Genomic DNA, 18,058 nt, shown 5'->3' with positions numbered 1-18,058 from the left:
TGGACAATAGTATGGTTTAACTGGAGACCACAATAAGCACCCCCTCCCATGCAGTTATCCAGAGAGACACTGTGGATTGCAAATACCTAATACCAAACGTTGCTAATTTGTTGTAATGATGTAAAATTATGTAGTATTTTTGTAGTATCAGCCGTGTCCAAGAGAAATTCAATGAGCATTTTGTAAAACTTTTAATAATATTGATAATATTAATAAGAAGACAAAAAATAATAATAATAATAATATCATCAACTTAAGAACCGATTCATGTTAATTTACAGTGATATTTGTGACACTTAATATCAAGCATTCAGGACTGATCACAATGAGGCCACTTATATGGTCAATTGCAGTTTAAGTGCAACTGGAATATTAATGACTAAATTTGAGGAGCAATATGAGAACAAAACAGGGACTGAATTAAGGTAAGCTCCAGAAGCAGGTTAGCACGACACTTCATGTGTCTGCCAAATTGCAATAAAATAAACACTAAATCCAGATTATTAAATTATACAGCAGATTAATTGTCCAAAATCCTGTTTAATTATTCAGTAACATTTATTGTTGGCCTAATATAAAATGTGGTTCCAGTAATTCAAAGCTCTAAATAATTGAGTTCAGTCATCAAATTAAAATCCATGTCTGAAATCCACTGATTTTCTGTATTCGCCTAGTACAAAACATGGTGCCAGTGGCTAAAAGCTGTATATTTTCCTTTAAAATGTCACTTTTATTAAAGATTTATGTGTCTGATTAAGATTATTTTAATAAAGTACCTGCGCAAAACTGTATTTCCCAGCAACACTGAGTAAAGAATAATAAAAAAAAAAACGTATTATTCATTGTATATTAATTTGAGTTACTTTTAATAAGCTTTTAAATTGTTGTAAATACTCTGTCTTCTTAAACTGGTTTATCATTTTCAATTCCAAAAATGTTTTATTAGGTTTAGGAGGGACTTTTATTTTGACAGAATTTCGTTTTGGACTCTGTATAGCGGCCGCGATTGTGACGTCATACCGATGACGTCACCGCCGCGGCTCCTATATAAAGGCTCGCTTCTCCCTCATTCCACCATTTAGGATTCTGCAGCTCGCAGGAACGACGGCTCTTTCTTTCTACAGGGAAAACAATGGAAACCACTAAAGTCTTAAGAAGCTTGGGGTACGAGGTCCTGGATGACCTCGGTGCAGGGGTTTTCGGCAACGTTAAGCTGGCCACCTCAGATAGGCACCCAAACCTAGTGGCCATTAAAATTATGGACCGCAAGCAGATGACACCTCATGTTGTTTCAAAATTCCTGCCCCGGGAACTCGCCATAATCAAAAGAGTGAGGCACCCTCATATTATTCAGGTGCATGAGATGTTTGAAATGGCTAATGGACAGGTGTTTGTTGTGATGGAGGCTGCCTCGATGAATCTCGTCGAAAAGGTCGAACAACACCTCATCCCTATCGACCAGGCCAAGCAGTGGTTTGCGCAGATCGTCGATGCCATGGTGTATCTGCATGAGCAGGACATAGTCCATCGTGACCTGAAATGCGAAAATGTTCTACTGACCGCTGACAACCAGGTCAAAATAACAGACTTTGGTTTCAGCCGCATTTCAAAAGGATTCCCTGAGCTGAGTGATACGTTTTGTGGCTCTCCCTTCTACGCTGCCCCTGAGGTGATCATGTCCAAGGCCTACGATCCAAAGAAGAGTGACGTGTGGAGCCTGGGAGTCATTCTTTATGTTATGGTCGTCGGGTGCTTGCCCTTCTACGACTCCAGTTGGAAAAACCTCCCATCGTTTCAGTCCGAACCACTGGCGTACCCAGAAGGGACTGGAGTGGAGGAGAAGTGTCACGACTTCATTTCCTACATGCTGGAATTCGATCCTGCCACTCGGCCTTCGATGGCAGAAGTGGCACAGCACCCTTGGCTCGAATCCACACACAGCAGTCCCTCCTCCTCCAAAACTGACGATCATGAGTGTGAAGGTCAGGATGGTGAAAGCAGAGCAAGTTCTCAGCAAGACGTCAACCCACTTGACGAGTCCCAGGCCTCTTGCTCTGGCAGTGAGGTAGACACACTCACATCTCAAGACGGCAGGTACGAGTATCTGATGCTGCAGGAGGACAGCAGTGGAGCTGGTGCAAGTCTGACTTGCCAAAACGTAGAGGATGTGGGGGAGGAGTCTGGCTGCCGACCACTTAGTGCTGCAGTTGAAAGGGCAGCCAATGCTCGCACTAGTATTATAGAACCCATTCTCAAAGCCTCCCGGTCTCTTCGGCAGAGAATGAAGAAGTTTTTCAAGAGGAACTTTGAGGTGCATGACTCTTCCGCTACTCCCCTGCAGGAAGCTTGTAATTCTGCTTCCTCTACTGAAGCTCCTGCTCTTCCAAGTTCTGAGCAGACATGTGGGGATAAGCAGAGAACCAAGAGACTGAGACTCCCCAAGTTTAAGTTATGTGGGTCTTCCTGGAGGAAGTAGTAGTGTGCCTGGAGGAAGGAGGATGGTGCTTGGAGGTGGAGGAGTGTGTCAGGAGGAAGAGGAGTGTGACTGGAGGAGGAGGAGTATGCCTGGAGGAAAAAGCAGTGTGCCAGGAGGAAAGAAGGATTGTGCCTGGAGGAAGGTGTAGTGTGCCTGGAGGAAGAAGGAGTGTACCTGGAGAAAGAAGGAGTGTGCTTGGAGGAAGAAGGAGTGTACCTGGAGGAAGGAGGAGTGTACCTGGAGGATGGAGTAGTGTACCTGGAGGAAGGAGGAGTGTACCTGGAAGAAGGAGTAGTGTGCCTGGAAGAAGTAGAAGTGTGCCTGGAGGAAGGAGTAGTGTGCCTGGAGGAAGGAGTAGTGTGCCTAAAGGAAGGAGTAGTGTGCCTGGAGGAGGAGGAGTGTGTCTGGAGGAAAGAGTAGTGTGCTTAAAGGAAGGAGGAGTGTACCTGGAAGAAGTAGAAGTGTGCCTGGAGGAAGGAGTAGTGTGCCTAAAGGAAGGAGTAGTGTGCCTGGAGGAAAGAGTAGTGTGCCTGGAGGAAGGAGGAGTGTGTCAAGAGGAAGAGGAGTGTGCCTGGAGGAAGGAGTAGTGTACCTGGAGGAAGGAGTAGTGTGCTTAGAGGTGGAGGAGTGTGCCTGGAGGAAAGAGTAGTGTGCCTGGAGGAAGGAGTAGTGTGCCTGGAGGAAGTAGTAGTGTACCTGGAGGAAGGAGGAGTGTGCCTGGAGAAGGGAGTGTGCCTGGAGGAAGGAGGATGGTGCCTGGAGGAAAAAGGAGTGTACCTGGAGAGACTCCTATCAGTCTCTCCTCTCCAGGTTTAGGATGGAAGTTGCTGCTGCAAAAGCATCTTTCTACAGGGGGAAACTGGAAGCATCTGCATCTGACCCACACAAAGTCTTCACCATCTTCTCCTCTCTCCTCAACCCTCCAACTCCCCCACCACCCACTACCCTGTCTGCAGAAGATTTTGTCTCCTTCTTCGAAGAAAAGGTTGACAAGATCCGCAGATTCCGCCCCCCTGCCTCTACCCCCCTCTCTAGACACTGCCCTCCTCCTCCCTCTTCTCTGTCATGCTTCTCTCCTCTTTCCACAGATGACCTCCTTCATCTTCTCACCTCTAATAATCCTACCACCTGTCCGCTAGACCCTGTTTCATCCACACTGTTCCAAACTATTGCTCCGAACCTCCTTCCTTTCATCTCCTCTATCATAAACAGCTCTTTATTGTCAGGTCATGTACCATCCGCCTTCAAGTCTGCCAGAGTTGTGCCTATCATAAAGAAGCCAACTCTGGACAGCTTGGACATCGGCAAGTACAGACCCATTTGTCTTCTCTGTTTTCTCTCAAAGATTCTCGAACGCTCTGTCTACAACCAACTGTCTCTCTTTCTCTCTCTAAACAATCTACAGGACCCCAACCAGTCTGGCTTAAAAGCTGCTCACTCTACTGAAACTGCTCTCATTGCAGTTACTGAGAAGCTCCATGCAGCTAAAGCTGCTAGACTGTCATCGGTTCTGATCCTTCTTGACCTCTCCGCAGCTTTTGACACAGTGGACCACAAGATCCTCCTGTCTATCCTTGCCGGCCTTGGAATTACCGGCACTGCATGGCAATGGTTTGCATCATACCTGCAGGGACGCTCATACCAGGTAACATGGCAGGGGGACACATCCGCTCCTTGTAGTCTCTCCACTGGTGTTCCACAAGGCTCGGTTCTTGGTCCTCTTCTTTTCTCACTCTATACTAGCTCTCTTGGTAAAGTGATATCCTCTCATGGATTCTCTTACCACTGTTACACCGACGACACTCAACTCAGGCTTTCCTTCTTACCGTCTGACACACAGGTTTCCGCCCGTATCTCAGCATGCCTCACCGATGTCTCTTCTTGGATGGCGGCTCACCACCTCAAACTCAACCCAAGCAAGACGGAGCTGCTGTACATCCCGGGAACTGCTGGACCAAAAAACGATCTTGCCATCACCTTTGAGAACTCACTGGTCACTGCTTCAACAGAAGCTCAAAGTCTTGGTGTAGTCATGGATGATCAGTTATCGTTCTCAGGTCATGTTGCAAGTGTAACTCGGTCCTGCAGATTTCTCCTGTACAACATCCGGAGAATTCAACCATTCTTCTCTAGAAAGGCCGCCCAGGTGCTTGTTCAGTCTCTCGTCACTTCCAGACTTGACTACTGCAACTCTCTTCTGGCTGGTCTCCCTCTGCGCACCATCAGACCCCTGCAACTCATCCAGAATGCAGCGGCACGGTTCCTAAGTTCAGCCATGTCACTCCACTGCTGCGTTCTCTTCACTGGCTTCCTGTAGCTGCTTCCCGCATCAGATTCAAAAGCCTGATGCTGGCCTACAAAGCCAAGAACGGACCAGCCCCTCCATACCTGATGGCAATGGTCAAAAGCCGATCTGCACCAAGAGCCCTTCGAGCTTCAAGCACGGCTCGGCTCGACCCGCCATCCCTCAAAATCCACGGAAGACAAGCGTTCAGGCTTTTTTCTGTCGTAGCCCCAAGGTGGTGGAACGAACTTCCCCCGGCTGTCCGAACGGCAGAGTCGCTCACTGTCTTCAAACGCAGACTGATTCTTCAGAGAATACTTGAGCGAATAGCAGTGGTCACCCTATTGACTTGTGTCTAGTAGTGTCTTAACTTAGAGGTATCTTTGAATTTTAGCCTTTTCAAACTAGCTGAGGTTTTTCTTAAGTAAATAGCAAAGCACTGTTGTAAGTCGCTCTGGATAAGAGTGTCTGCTAAATGCCTTAAATGAGTAGTGTGCCTGGAGGAAGGAGTAGTGTGCCTGGAGAAAGGAGTAGTGTACCTGGAGGAAGAGGAGTGTGCCTGGAGGAAGGAGTAGTGTGCCTGGAGGAAGGAGTAGTGTACCTGGAGGAAGAGGAGTGTGCCTGGAGGAAGGAGTAGTGTACCTGGAGGAAGGAGTAGTGTGCCTGGAGGAAGGAGTAGTGTACCTGGAGGAAGGAGTAGTGTGCCTGGAGGAAGGAGGAGTGTGCCTGGAGGAAGGAGTCTAGAAGTTTAGAAAATATTGTGTAAGTGAGTCAGAAGCATTATCCTATGATAATGATAACTGATACTACAGATATGCACATTTAGGTGTAATAACATATGCACCCTCATATTAACACCATATGAACATTTGATCTTCATTTAAACAATATTGAGAGATGGAGGTAATATAACTACACCAGTTAAACTAAAGAAATTCTTGACATCATTCGTAAAACTGTATGTTCATCAACATCAATGTTCTACACAGTGCTGATAGAAATCAGGAGGTGATGTGCTATATTTACACTGCAGATAGTTCACTGACGTTTTTGTGTGGAATACTGATATAGGAAAAACGTGGTAAAGTTCCTGAAGGCTGATTGCCTTAGAATATCCTCCATGTCTGTCAGGAGTGCAGTGTAGACACAATTTGGGCCAAAGGCATCAGGTGACACCCATTACCTTTACCAGTAGTGACGCAGCTTTTAGCTACATTCAGTGCTTCAGACTGACAGCATTTCTATTATCCATGTGATCATACTGGGAGGCAGCCTGATAAAAAGCTACTTAGAATGTACAAGCGGTTCAATAAAGATGCGACCCAGCAGTTCATTCTGGACAAGCTAATGATTTGAGCTAAAGGTCAGTTCCTGCAGAAACAGTCATTTCACATAAGATGTAGACAGTTGGCTTTAGCTGGTTGAGTATTTCTGACGTGTATCATTCCTCCCAGTAACCACAGAGTCCACATGTAGGTTTAAAAATGTTTACTGAAGAAAAGTTTTGTCTTACCAACAATTAATTTAAAATTCCACCAAAAAAAAGCAAAAGGTCTAAGCTGTGCTACTATTAAAAAAAACTGTGCGCTCCATTTTCCCACCAAACCAAAAACTGAATCACCCCCTTAGTGAGCAAAAAGACCCCGAACATTCCTACAGCGTTTCTTAAAGAGACAGGATACAATTACACCATGAGTGCAGTTAACAGCAAAGAAAATGTGTTCCACTACGTGTTCTGTATGTTTTCAACATTTCTAAGACATCAAACAAATATTGCAAAACAAAATATACAAATCAAGGCAGTCCTTCTTTTGGCTCCTATACTCGGTTCATACATTTTTAAAGGTAAAGGTGGGCAGAGCGGTGGGCAGCCAACTCCAGGGCCCGGGGAGCAGAGAGGGTAAAGGTCCTTGCTCAAGGGCCCAACAGTGGCAGCTTGCTGAGCCCGGGTATCACACCCACAACCCTGTTATCGATATCCCGGCGCTCTAACCGCTGAGCCACCACTGCCCCGTAGTCTGTGACTGTGAGTAATGACAAACTGTCTTTCACAGTCACAGACTATAATTTTTTTAGAGCCCCTGTTGATCACAGGCCCTTAGATTCGTCCTAACTATTTCCCCCCATTTCGGCGCCCCTGTGCGCTGGTACGAGTGGATCAGACAGGGCAGTGCTGCTGGAGAGGTCAAACACCTCAGCCTCGCTGCTGGACTGAGAACAGTCCACCAAACAGAAATATCCAGCCAACAGTGTCCTGTGGGAAGCGTCCTGTGACCACTAATGAAGGACTAGAGCATGACCAGCACCAACTGTGCAGCAACAGGTGAGCTTCTATCTGCAACGATGTTAGGAGCTGCTTTTTCTGACATGATTTAGTGACACTAAGCAGCTTTCAGCTAACATTCAGTACGAGCCGTCACACTAACACTTCAGCTACCGAGTTCACTAGCCTCTTGACTAATGCAAACCATACACCAGAGGACATTCAGGACTCTCTCTGAAAATGCTTTTACAGGACTAAAGTCTGACGCCTCTCGCATCTAAAGACAGTTTGTCATTACTCACAGTCACAGACTATCATTTTGCAAATACTGAGAATCTCGGTGTCCCTCTTTGCAAGAATGCAACTACATTCCTTTGAGATCATTTCCTATCAAGGTCCCTTTGGAAATGTACAAGAAGAGAGAGGTTAAAAAGGTGTTTTTCTGAAAGGTAAGCAGTGTCCCCCTGAGACTGATCCTCTTTACCTGGAGAGCATTATCAGATACTCGTGTTTGTATGTTTTCTCAGACTAGGCAAATGATGAGTTCATTGTAAACAGTGTAAAAGTGAGTAAGAGCATTAAAAGGGAGATTATTATAGGTTGAATTGAGCATGTTTGCTCCGTTTTAGAAACGGGAGGGTCAGTTATGAAGACATGGCGACTGAAAGACTGCATAGTAGTGTGGGATGTAAGTGGTCAGAGGGGGAGAGCTGTAGTTTCACCTCTGTTCTCATCAGTAACCCTCAGAGCGCTCGATGACATGTTTGGAAGAATCTGACCAATCACAAATGAGCTCTGACGACGAGTCCTTAAATATGCTGCGATACGACTAGTTTTCGCGATCATGGTGAGGAGAAATAAAATGTGTTTTTCTTCGCCCCGAGTGCGAAGACTAGCTTAATAAAATACGTTCATCTACCTCGACCTGACAGATTTCTCTTTTTTTCATGAACGGGAACAAAAAAAAAGAAAGTTATGAACAAACTTTATCATTTACTACTGCGACGTCCGTCCTCTACTGCGCATGCGTGGTGCTGTGCTGCTTGACAGACATACAGCGTGGAAAGTGCACACACCAGTTTATGCTACATTTCCAACACTGCTGTACTGGACAGCACCAGACCATCATAAACCAACATATGCTGCCTATTGAACACTGCTGCCCTGCTCAACGAGCACCACGCCAGTGTAACAACGTTACATTAAAGAGGTAATTAAATATTGAGTTTCACCAAAATTACACCATTTCTGGTTAAAAAAAAAAAAAAAAGAATTAAAAAAAAAAAAGTTACAATTATTTTTAAGGAGCTTTTCTTTTCTTGCTGTGACTCCACTGCAGACCATGTCCCTCTGCTGCTGCCGTACCTCCATCAGATGAGCGAGAGCTCTGAAGCTGCTGAAGTTCCTCATTAATAAATAATTTAATAGAATTTAGTCCGTTATTAATACTTTAAAACAACACATTATATGAGCAGGTGGTATTTTTCAGAGTGTAGTTGTGCTTCTAAATGCTGTTTTTATCTCATTATCGCTTCAGCTAACTGAGCCATGGGAGCGGAATAGCTGTCTTAAACTTACCCTCGGCAGTACAGTCGGATTATGAACATAAATAAACTTCTCATTTCTGCTTATTTATTAATATGTTCAGCTTGTGTGGTCTGCAGTCGTCTAACACAAGAGAAGAGTAACACTATAAGCTCTGTTTCAGGTCTGTGCTCCATAGTCTGTTCCCTCCAAAAATGTGCAGTGCATGCTGCTGCTGCTAGCCTCGCAGCGTTCAGTGTTTTTGGAGTCTGTTCTGCAGTTTGCTCATTTTATTGTGCAATTTTGGATTTTTTATAATGTGGACAAATTATAGGATCTCGTGCATGTTATTGTAGTATGAAAATCGCTCTTTTAAAAGAAATACTGTAAGTTCAGATGAGTGAGAGCTCTGAGATGGACCACTTGTGTGGTCTGCAGTCGTCTAAGAGAAGAGAAGAGTAACACTATAAGATCTGTTTCAGGATAAACAGAGTGGAAAGAGAGCCCTTGTGTCCGACTGTTTGATGGCCGATCAGTAGTCGTTACACCAGAACCAGACCAGCTATAACATCACACCAACTCTCAAAAAATTGAAATGGTTTTCTATTATAGTCCCGTTGGGAATTTACAAGAAGAAAGAAGTTAAAAGTTGTGAAAAGCTGTGAAATATTCCAAAACGTGGACACCAGGTGGTGGTGATAGGCTGAATATGGCAGTGAACCGTGGTAGTGCAGTTGGACACCTGGTGGTTGATGCCGGTATTGCAGATGGAGTTGGAGGTTTGCGTTCAGATACTGTGAATAATTTCTCAGGTTTGATGCTGGGTATGTTATATCTTTATATGTATTTAATTAAACGTATATACTACTGGATATCTTATGATGTGTTATAGTGAAGCATGCCAAATTCGTTTCAGAATTTCACAAAAAAAGACCAACAATGATAAACTGTTATTTTTAATTCCTCCTAAAGTCTAGTACCAGCAGCAGCACTCAGTCAAAGCACTAGTGGCAGCTGATGATGTGTAGGGTTTTTTTTTTAAGCTGTTATAGCCTCACCCATTAATATTCTGAATGAATGTACCACATATATATAATGTTGGAGAATGAACAATTTTATGAATCTGTTAATTGATCGATTTGATCTAATCCATTTCATCTCTCGATTTGATTTCAAACAGAAGCCTACACCACCCAGTGACCGCATATGCCTCACCCACAGCTTACTTTCAGGAAAAAGTACAGGTAGCTTACACAAAATACATGCATCTTACATCAGAAAGAGGCCACAAAGGTTTGTTGTTGGGAAGTGTTCAAGGAGAAAACCATTCCTGTCTTAAAAACATAAGAGCAAAACTAAAGTTTACTAAAGAGGACATCTGGAACAATGTGCTTTGGATAGAATAATTTTGCCCTCATGTTTTTGACCACAAGGATTTCCTTCTTGAACACCACCCAATGATGTATGATCTATGTACTTGTAGTTCCCGTGATAACATTTTAGGCTTGTAGTCTGCTCTTGGGTTGAACTTGCAGGGATCTCTTTGGATCTCACCATGGTGATACCACTCACTTCACCAAATAATACCAAAACCAAACTGAATGTCTGAGGATTTTAAAAAAGGATATTTGAATCATTGTCCAAAATAATCTCTTCTAATCATCTGCACCTGATGTGATGCACCTGCTTCTAATTTTAGGTGTTTTACGTACAAATTAATTTGGGGATGTCCTAAATTCTCACTGAAAATTGCATTTTGGATGTTCATCGCATAATCAAATGTCCATACATTTAAAATGTTAATAAAAAGGTTTTGTTTTTTCCAAAAGACTAAGTAAGTGAATTGAATAACAAACTAATAAATTAAGATTTTTAATATTACTTATTGCCATGTCACTGTCTAATATATATATATATAATCTATAATATGCATCCACAGAGGGGTCCGTGGCATTCATTACGTCTGCTCCATCCACATTCTATGAACCTCCCACTCCTAAATGGGTTTTGAGAGAGAAAACAGAGCCAGTTTCTATTCAGGTAATTATGTCGTGTTCTTCAAAGTCTGGTCTACCAAAAACCAAATTGAAGTTTGCCATCCCATTGGTCCACATTCGTAGAGTAAAAATGTCTGAAACTCATACCATGAAGACAAAACAAAGTATTCTTCAAGTATGTATGGGTGTGATTTCATAATAGTTTGATTCTTGTTTTTTAGGACTTCAGAATCATGCTGGAGTTCAACATTTTTTAAAAAGTAGAAAACTGTCTGGTTGAATTATGGGTGTATTTAGAAAAGGGCAGTAAGTTTAGTCATTGCTAACCAAGGGTGACAAATGTGGGACATATCATTTACTGGCATATCCTTTATGTTTGTGTGCAAATGTAATGTATTTAATCTTTGTTTTGTGTTCGAAGAAAGTGAGTGATGAGTTTTGTGGCTCTCCCTTCTATGCTGCCCTGAGGTGATCATGACTGAGGCCTACGATCCAAAGAAGAGTGACGTGTGGACTTCTTCCTCCTCTATGACTCCTCCCATCTATTCAGCGCAAACCACTGTTTGTTTGTTTTGGGGGGTTTTTCAGAGGGGATCACAGTGGAGGAGAGGTGTCACACCTTTTGTCTCCTTTATGCTAGAAGTCGATCCTGCCACTTGGTTTTCGGTGGCAGAGGTGGCAGGCACCCTCGGCTGCCGACCACTTTGTGCTGCAGTTGAAAGGGCAGCTAATGCTCGCGCTAGTATTATAGAACCAATTCTCAAAGCCTCCCGGTCACTTCGGTGGAGGATGAACTTTGAGGTGCATGACTCTTCCTCCACTCCCCTGCAGGGAGCTTGTCATTCTGCTTCCTCTACTGAAGCTCCTGCTCGTCCAAGTTCTGAGCAGAGATGTGAGGATAAGCAGAGAACCAAGAGACTGAGATTCCCCAAGTTTAAGGTATGTGAGTCAGGTGTGAAGTGGTTGTGATTTTATACTGTAAAATTACTTTAAACATTTATCAGAAATGTTTCAGTTGGTCAGTCTTTGTCATTTTATTTCTTCAACAGATCCTGAAGAAGACGTCCAGGGTACTCCCTTTGTAGAAGCCTAGCATGGCTCCAGCTTATGATGTACCGACTGGGCTCGATTCAGAAGAAAAGGTCCCGCTGCGTGGGCCAGTGGTCGAAGCATAACCCATGCACCCACAGCCCACAGTGACGCAGGACACTAGGAGACTGAGAGTTCTGCCAAACTAGAGTTCTAACCAAACTAAGGTTCACCTTTAAGGTATGTGAAACAACCAGTCAATTAAGCCAGGTGGAGGGGGGGCAGGAGGAAACAGTAAATTATATATTAGTATCATATTGTTCATGAACATGAGTGATCCTAATATAATTGAGCCTACAAGGATGAGCATGCAGCAGTGAGCTGGATGAGCAAATCTAGAGGATCAAGCCTGCAATAAACCGTAAGGTATATATCCTTAGTATCACGTTCAGGAAAAGATCAGGAGTAAGCCTGGAGACTAGGAGTGAGCCTGAAGGAACACATCTGGAGGATCAAGCCTGGAGGAGTGAGCCTGCAGAAAACCTGGAACCATAAATCAGGTATATATTTTTAGTATCATATTGTTCGGGAACAGGTCAGGAGTGAGCCTGGTGATGTGAACCTGGAGGAAGGGTTCTGCAGGACAGTACCTGGAGGAAGGAGTCTGCAGCAGTGTGCCTGGAGGAATGAGTGTGCCTGGATTTATTTAATAAAATAATTGATTATATAGAAAAAATATTGTATATTGTGCATTGTGTATATTGTGTATGTGAGTCAGAAGCATTATCCTTATTTACTCTATTAAAGTGTGATGATACAGATATGCACATTTAGATGTAATGAAATCTTTCAAAACAGGTTTCACAATAACAGTTGAATCTAATAAGATATCAGTAAGCTCTCACATTTGTTGCTTATGAGAACCGTTACTATTAACTTATGACAACGAGCTTTGTTATATAGTTGTGTAAAAAATATATTTTTTAACAAACATATTTAAACATCTGTACATTTAATCATAATTGAACTGTTTTGTCTCCCTCTGTTTGTTATCTTTGTTTATGTTAATAAACCATCTTGCTTTGAGTCCATCTCTACGAGTGTTCATCTCTTCTTGTCTGGCTGTACACACCATGACAGAATTGACGGTAATCAGTTCAGTTGTATAGGCATGGACAATAGTATGGTTTAACTGGAGACCATAATAAGCACCCCCTCCCATGCAGTTATCCAGAGAGACACTGTGGATTCACCAAAGATTGCAAATACCTTCATCGTCCTTAAACGTTGCTATTTTGTTGTAATGATGTAAAAATATGTAGTATTTTTGTAGTATCAGCCGTGTCCAAGAGAAATTCAATGAGCATTTTGTAAAACTTTTAATAATATTGATAATATTATTAATAATAATAATAATAAGAAGAAGAAGAAGAAAAATAATATCAACTTAAGAACCGATTCATGTTAGTTTACAGTGATATTTCTGACACTTAATATCAAGCATTCAGGACTGATCACAATGAGGCCACTTATATGGTCAATTACAGTTTAGGTGCAACTGGAATGTTAATGACTAAATTTGAGGAGCAATATGAGAACAAAACGGACTGAATTAAGGTAAGCTCCAGAAGCAGGTTAGCACGACAGTTCATGTGTCTGCCAAATTGCAATAAAATAAACACTAAATCCAGATTATTAAATTATACAGCAGATTAATTGTCCAAAATCCTGTTTAATTATTCAGTAACATTTATTGTTGGCCTAATATAAAATGTGGTTCCAGTAATTCAAAGCTCTAAATAATTGAGTTCAGTCATCAAATTAAAATCCATGTCTGAAATCCACTGATTTTCGCCTAGTATAAAACATGGTGCCAGTGGCTAAAAGCTGTATATTTTCCTTTAAAATGTCACTTTTATTAAAGATTTATGTGTCTGATTAAGATTATTTTAATAAAGTACCTGCGCAAAACTGTATTTCCCAGCAACACTGAGTAAAGAATAATTAGAATAATAACTTTTATTATTTATTGTATATTAATTTGACTTACTTTTAATAAGCTTTTAAATTGTTGTAAACACTCTGTCTTCTTAAACTGGTTTATCATTTTCAATTCCAAAAATGTTTTATTAGGTTTAGGAGGGACTTTTATTTTGACAGAATTTCGTTTTGGACTCTGTATAGCGGCCGCGATTGTGACGTCATACCGATGACGTCACCGCCGCGGCTCCTATATAAAGGCTCGCTTCTCCCTCATTCCACCATTTAGGATTCAGCAGCTCGCAGGAACGACGGCTCTTTCTTTCTACAGGGAAAATAATGGAAACCACTAAGGTCTTAAGAAGCTTGGGGTACGAGGTCCTGGATGACCTCGGTGCAGGGGTTTTCGGCAATGTTAAGCTGGCCACCTCAGATAGGCACCCAAACCTAGTGGCCATTAAAATTATGGACCGCAAGCAGATGACACCTCATGTTGTTTCAAAATTCCTGCCCCGGGAACTCGCCATAATCAAAAGAGTGAGGCACCCTCATATTATTCAGGTGCATGAGATGTTTGAAATGGCTAATGGACAGGTGTTTGTTGTGATGGAGGCTGCCTCGATGAATCTCGTCGAAAAGGTGGAACAACACCTCATCCCTATCGACCAGGCCAAGCAGTGGTTTGCGCAGATCGTCGATGCCATGGTGTATCTGCATGAGCAGGACATAGTCCATCGTGACCTGAAATGCGAAAATGTTCTACTGACCGCTGACAACCAGGTCAAAATAACAGACTTTGGTTTCAGCCGCATTTCAAAAGGATTCCCTGAGCTGAGTGATACGTTTTGTGGCTCTCCCTTCTACGCTGCCCCTGAGGTGATCATGTCCAAGGCCTACGATCCAAAGAAGAGTGACGTGTGGAGCCTGGGAGTCATTCTTTATGTTATGGTCGTCGGGTGCTTGCCCTTCTACGACTCCAGTTGGAAAAACCTCCCATCGTTTCAGTCCGAACCACTGGTGTACCCAGAAGGGACTGGAGTGGAGGAGAAGTGTCACGACTTCATTTCCTACATGCTGGAATTCGATCCTGCCACTCGGCCTTCGATGGCAGAAGTGGCACAGCACCCTTGGCTCGAATCCACACACAGCAGTCCCTCCTCCTCCAAAACTGACGATCATGAGTGTGAAGGTCAGGATGGTGAAAGCAGAGCAAGTTCTCAGCAAGACGTCAACCCACTTGACGAGTCCCAGGCCTCTTGCTCTGGCAGTGAGGTAGACACACTCACATCTCAAGACGGCAGGTACGAGTATCTGATGCTGCAGGAGGACAGCAGTGGAGCTGGTGCAAGTCTGACTTGCCAAAACGTAGAGGATGTGGGGGAGGAGTCTGGCTGCCGACCACTTAGTGCTGCAGTTGAAAGGGCAGCCAATGCTCGCACTAGTATTATAGAACCCATCCTCAAAGCCTCCCGGTCTCTTCGGCAGAGAATGAAGAAGTTTTTCAAGAGGAACTTTGAGGTGCATGACTCTTCCGCTACTCCCCTGCAGGAAGCTTGTAATTCTGCTTCCTCTACTGAAGCTCCTGCTCTTCCAAGTTCTGAGCAGACATGTGGGGATAAGCAGAGAACCAAGAGACTGAGACTCCCCAAGTTTAAGTTTTGTGGGTCTTCCTGGAGGAAGTAGTAGTGTGCCTGGAGGAAGGAGGATGGTGCTTGGAGGTGGAGGAGTGTGTCAGGAGGAAGAGGAGTGTGCCTGGAGGAGGAGGAGTATGCCTGGAGGAAAAAGCAGTGTGCCTGGAGGAAAGAGTAGTGTGCCTAAAGGAAGGAGGAGTGTACCTGGAAGAAGTAGAAGTGTGCCTGGAGGAAGGAGTAGTGTGCCTAGAGGTGGAGGAGTGTGCCTGGAGGAAAGAGTAGTGTGCCTGGAGGAAAAAGCAGTGTGCCAGGAGGAAAGAAGGATTGTGCCTGGAGGAAGGTGTAGTGTGCCTGGAGGAAGAAGGAGTGTGCTTGGAGGAAGGAGTGTACCTGGAGGAAGGAGGAGTGTACCTGGAGGATGGAGTAGTGTACCTGGAGGAAGGAGGAGTGTACCTGGAAGAAGGAGTAGTGTGCCTGGAAGAAGTAGAAGTGTGCCTGGAGGAAGGAGTAGTGTGCCTAAAGGAAGGAGTAGTGTGCCTGTAGGAGGAGGAGTGTGCCTGGAGGAAGGAGTAGTGTGCCTAAAGGAAGGAGGAGTGTACCTGGAAGAAGTAAAAGTGTGCCTGGAGGAAGGAGTAGTGTGCCTAAAGGAAGGAGTAGTGTGCCTGGAGGAAAGAGTAGTGTGCCTGGAGGAAGGAGGAGTGTGTCAGGAGGAAGAGGAGTGTGCCTGGAGGAAGGAGTAGTGTACCTGGAGGAAGGAGTAGTGTGCCTAGAGGTGGAGGAGTGTGCCTGGAGGAAAGAGTAGTGTGCCTGGAGGAAGGAGTAGTGTGCCTGGAGGAAGTAGTAGTGTACCTGGAGGAAGGAGTAGTGTGCCTGGAGAAGGGAGTGTGCCTGGAGGAAGGAGGATGGTGCCTGGAGGAAAAAGGAGTGTACCTGGAGAGACTCCTATCAGTCTCTCCTCTCCAGGTTTAGGATGGAAGTTGCTGCTGCAAAAGCATCTTTCTACAGGGGGAAACTGGAAGCATCTGCATCTGACCCACACAAAGTCTTCACCATCTTCTCCTCTCTCCTCAACCCTCCAACTCCCCCACCACCCACTACCCTGTCTGCAGAAGATTTTGTCTCCTTCTTCGAAGAAAAGGTTGACAAGATCCGCAGATTCCGCCCCCCTGCCTCTACCCCCCTCTCTAGACACTGCCCTCCTCCTCCCTCTTCTCTGTCATGCTTCTCTCCTCTTTCCACAGATGACCTCCTTCATCTTCTCACCTCTAATAATCCTACCACCTGTCCGCTAGACCCTGTTTCATCCACACTGTTCCAAACTATTGCTCCGAACCTCCTTCCTTTCATCTCCTCTATCATAAACAGCTCTTTGTCATCAGGTCATGTACCATCCGCCTTCAAGTCTGCCAGAGTTGGGCCTATCATAAAGAAGCCAACTCTGGACAGCTTGGACATCGGCAAGTACAGACCCATTTGTCTTCTCTGTTTCCTCTCAAAGATTCTCGAATGCTCTGTCTACAACCAACTGTCTCTCTTTCTCTCTCTAAACAATCTACAGGACCCCAACCAGTCTGGCTTAAAAGCTGCTTACTCTACTGAAACTGCTCTCATTGCAGTTACTGAGAAGCTCCATGCAGCTAAAGCTGCTAGACTGTCATCGGTTCTGATCCTTCTTGACCTCTCTGCTGCTTTTGCCGGCCTTGGAATTACTGGCACTGCATGGCAATGGTTTGCATCGTACCTGCAGGGACGCTCATACCAGGTAACATGGCAGGGGGACACATCCGCTCCTTGTAGTCTCTCCACTGGTGTTCCACAAGGCTCGGTTCTTGGTCCTCTTCTTTTCTCACTCTATACTAGCTCTCTTGGTAAAGTGATATCCTCTCATGGATTCTCTTACCACTGTTACACCGACGACACTCAACTCAGGCTTTCCTTCTCACCGTCTGACACACAGGTTTCCGCCCGTATCTCAGCATGCCTCACCGACGTCTCTTCTTGGATGGCGGCTCACCACCTCAAACTCAACCCAAGCAAGACGGAGCTGCTGTACATCCCGGGAACTGCTGGACCAAAAAACGATCTTGCCATCACATTTGAGAACTCACTGGTCACTCCTTCAACAGAAGCTCAAAGTCTGGGTGTAGTCATGGATGATCAGTTATCGTTCTCAGGTCATGTTGCAAGTGTAACTCGGTCCTGCAGATTTCTCCTGTACAACATCCGGAGAATTCAACCATTTTTCTCTAGAGAGGCCGCCCAGGTGCTTGTTCAGTCTCTCGTCATTTCCAGACTTGACTACTGCAACTCTCTTCTGGCTGGTCTCCCTCTGCGCACCATCAGACCCCTGCAACTTATCCAGAATGCAGCGTCACGGTTCCTAAGTTCAGCCATGTCACTCCACTGCTGCGTTCTCTTCACTGGCTTCCTGTAGCTGCACGCATCAGATTCAAAACCCTGATGCTGGTCTACAAAGCCAAGAACGGACCAGCCCCTCCATACCTGGTGGCAATGGTCAAAAGCCGATCTGCACCAAGAGCCCTTCGAGCTTCAAGTACGGCTCGGCTCGACCCGCCATCCCTTAAAATCCACGGAAGACAAGCGTCCAGGCTTTTTTCTGTCGTGGCACCAAAGTGGTGGAACGAACTTCCCCCGGGTGTCCGAACGGCAGAGTCTCTCGCTGTCTTCAAACGCAGACTGATTCTTCAGAGAATACTTGGGTGAATAGCAGTGGTCACCCTATTGACTTGTGTCTAGTAGTGTCTTAACTTAGAGGTATCTTTGAATTTTAGCCTTTTCAAACTAGCTGAGGTTTTTCTTAAGTAAATAGCAAAGCACTGTTGTAAGTCGCTCTGGATAAGAGTGTCTGCTAAA

The 18,058-nt window shown here is 44.5% G+C and overlaps 2 protein-coding genes across 2 annotated transcripts; both read left to right on the top strand.

Moving 5' to 3' along the window:
• The first annotated feature begins 1,132 nt into the window (after window positions 1-1,132).
• Window positions 1,133-11,629, top strand: LOC140555577 (testis-specific serine/threonine-protein kinase 2-like). Its single transcript, XM_072678886.1, has 4 exons — window positions 1,133-2,453; window positions 2,619-2,785; window positions 11,376-11,483; window positions 11,594-11,629. The coding sequence occupies exons 1-4, from the start codon at window positions 1,133-1,135 to the stop codon at window positions 11,627-11,629; spliced, it is 1,632 nt and encodes a 543-aa protein (XP_072534987.1).
• Window positions 11,630-13,892: 2,263 nt separating this feature from the next.
• On the top strand, window positions 13,893-15,236 carry LOC140555483 (testis-specific serine/threonine-protein kinase 6-like). Its single transcript, XM_072678775.1, has one exon. It carries the CDS (start codon window positions 13,893-13,895, stop codon window positions 15,234-15,236), a length of 1,344 nt encoding a protein of 447 aa, XP_072534876.1.
• The last annotated feature ends 2,822 nt before the right edge of the window (window positions 15,237-18,058 follow it).

This window comes from Salminus brasiliensis, chromosome 1, assembly GCF_030463535.1.
Source record: "Salminus brasiliensis chromosome 1, fSalBra1.hap2, whole genome shotgun sequence".
NCBI classification, from domain to species: domain Eukaryota; kingdom Metazoa; phylum Chordata; class Actinopteri; order Characiformes; family Bryconidae; genus Salminus; species Salminus brasiliensis.
Note: the sequence above shows the minus strand (reverse complement) of the source record. Positions and strands in the feature narration are given on the sequence as shown.

Excerpts from the sequence above, each read along its gene's own strand:
- LOC140555577 (XM_072678886.1), top strand. The coding sequence starts at position 1,133 with ATGGAAACCACTAAAGTCTTAAGAAGCTTGGGGTACGAGGTCCTGGAT. Across the intron at positions 2,786-11,375 it reads GAGTAGTGTGCCTGGAAGAA|GGAGCTTGTCATTCTGCTTC; the intron begins GTAGAAGTGTGC and ends ACTCCCCTGCAG. Across the intron at positions 11,484-11,593 it reads TGAGATTCCCCAAGTTTAAG|ATCCTGAAGAAGACGTCCAG; the intron begins GTATGTGAGTCA and ends TTTCTTCAACAG.
- LOC140555483 (XM_072678775.1), top strand. The coding sequence starts at position 13,893 with ATGGAAACCACTAAGGTCTTAAGAAGCTTGGGGTACGAGGTCCTGGAT.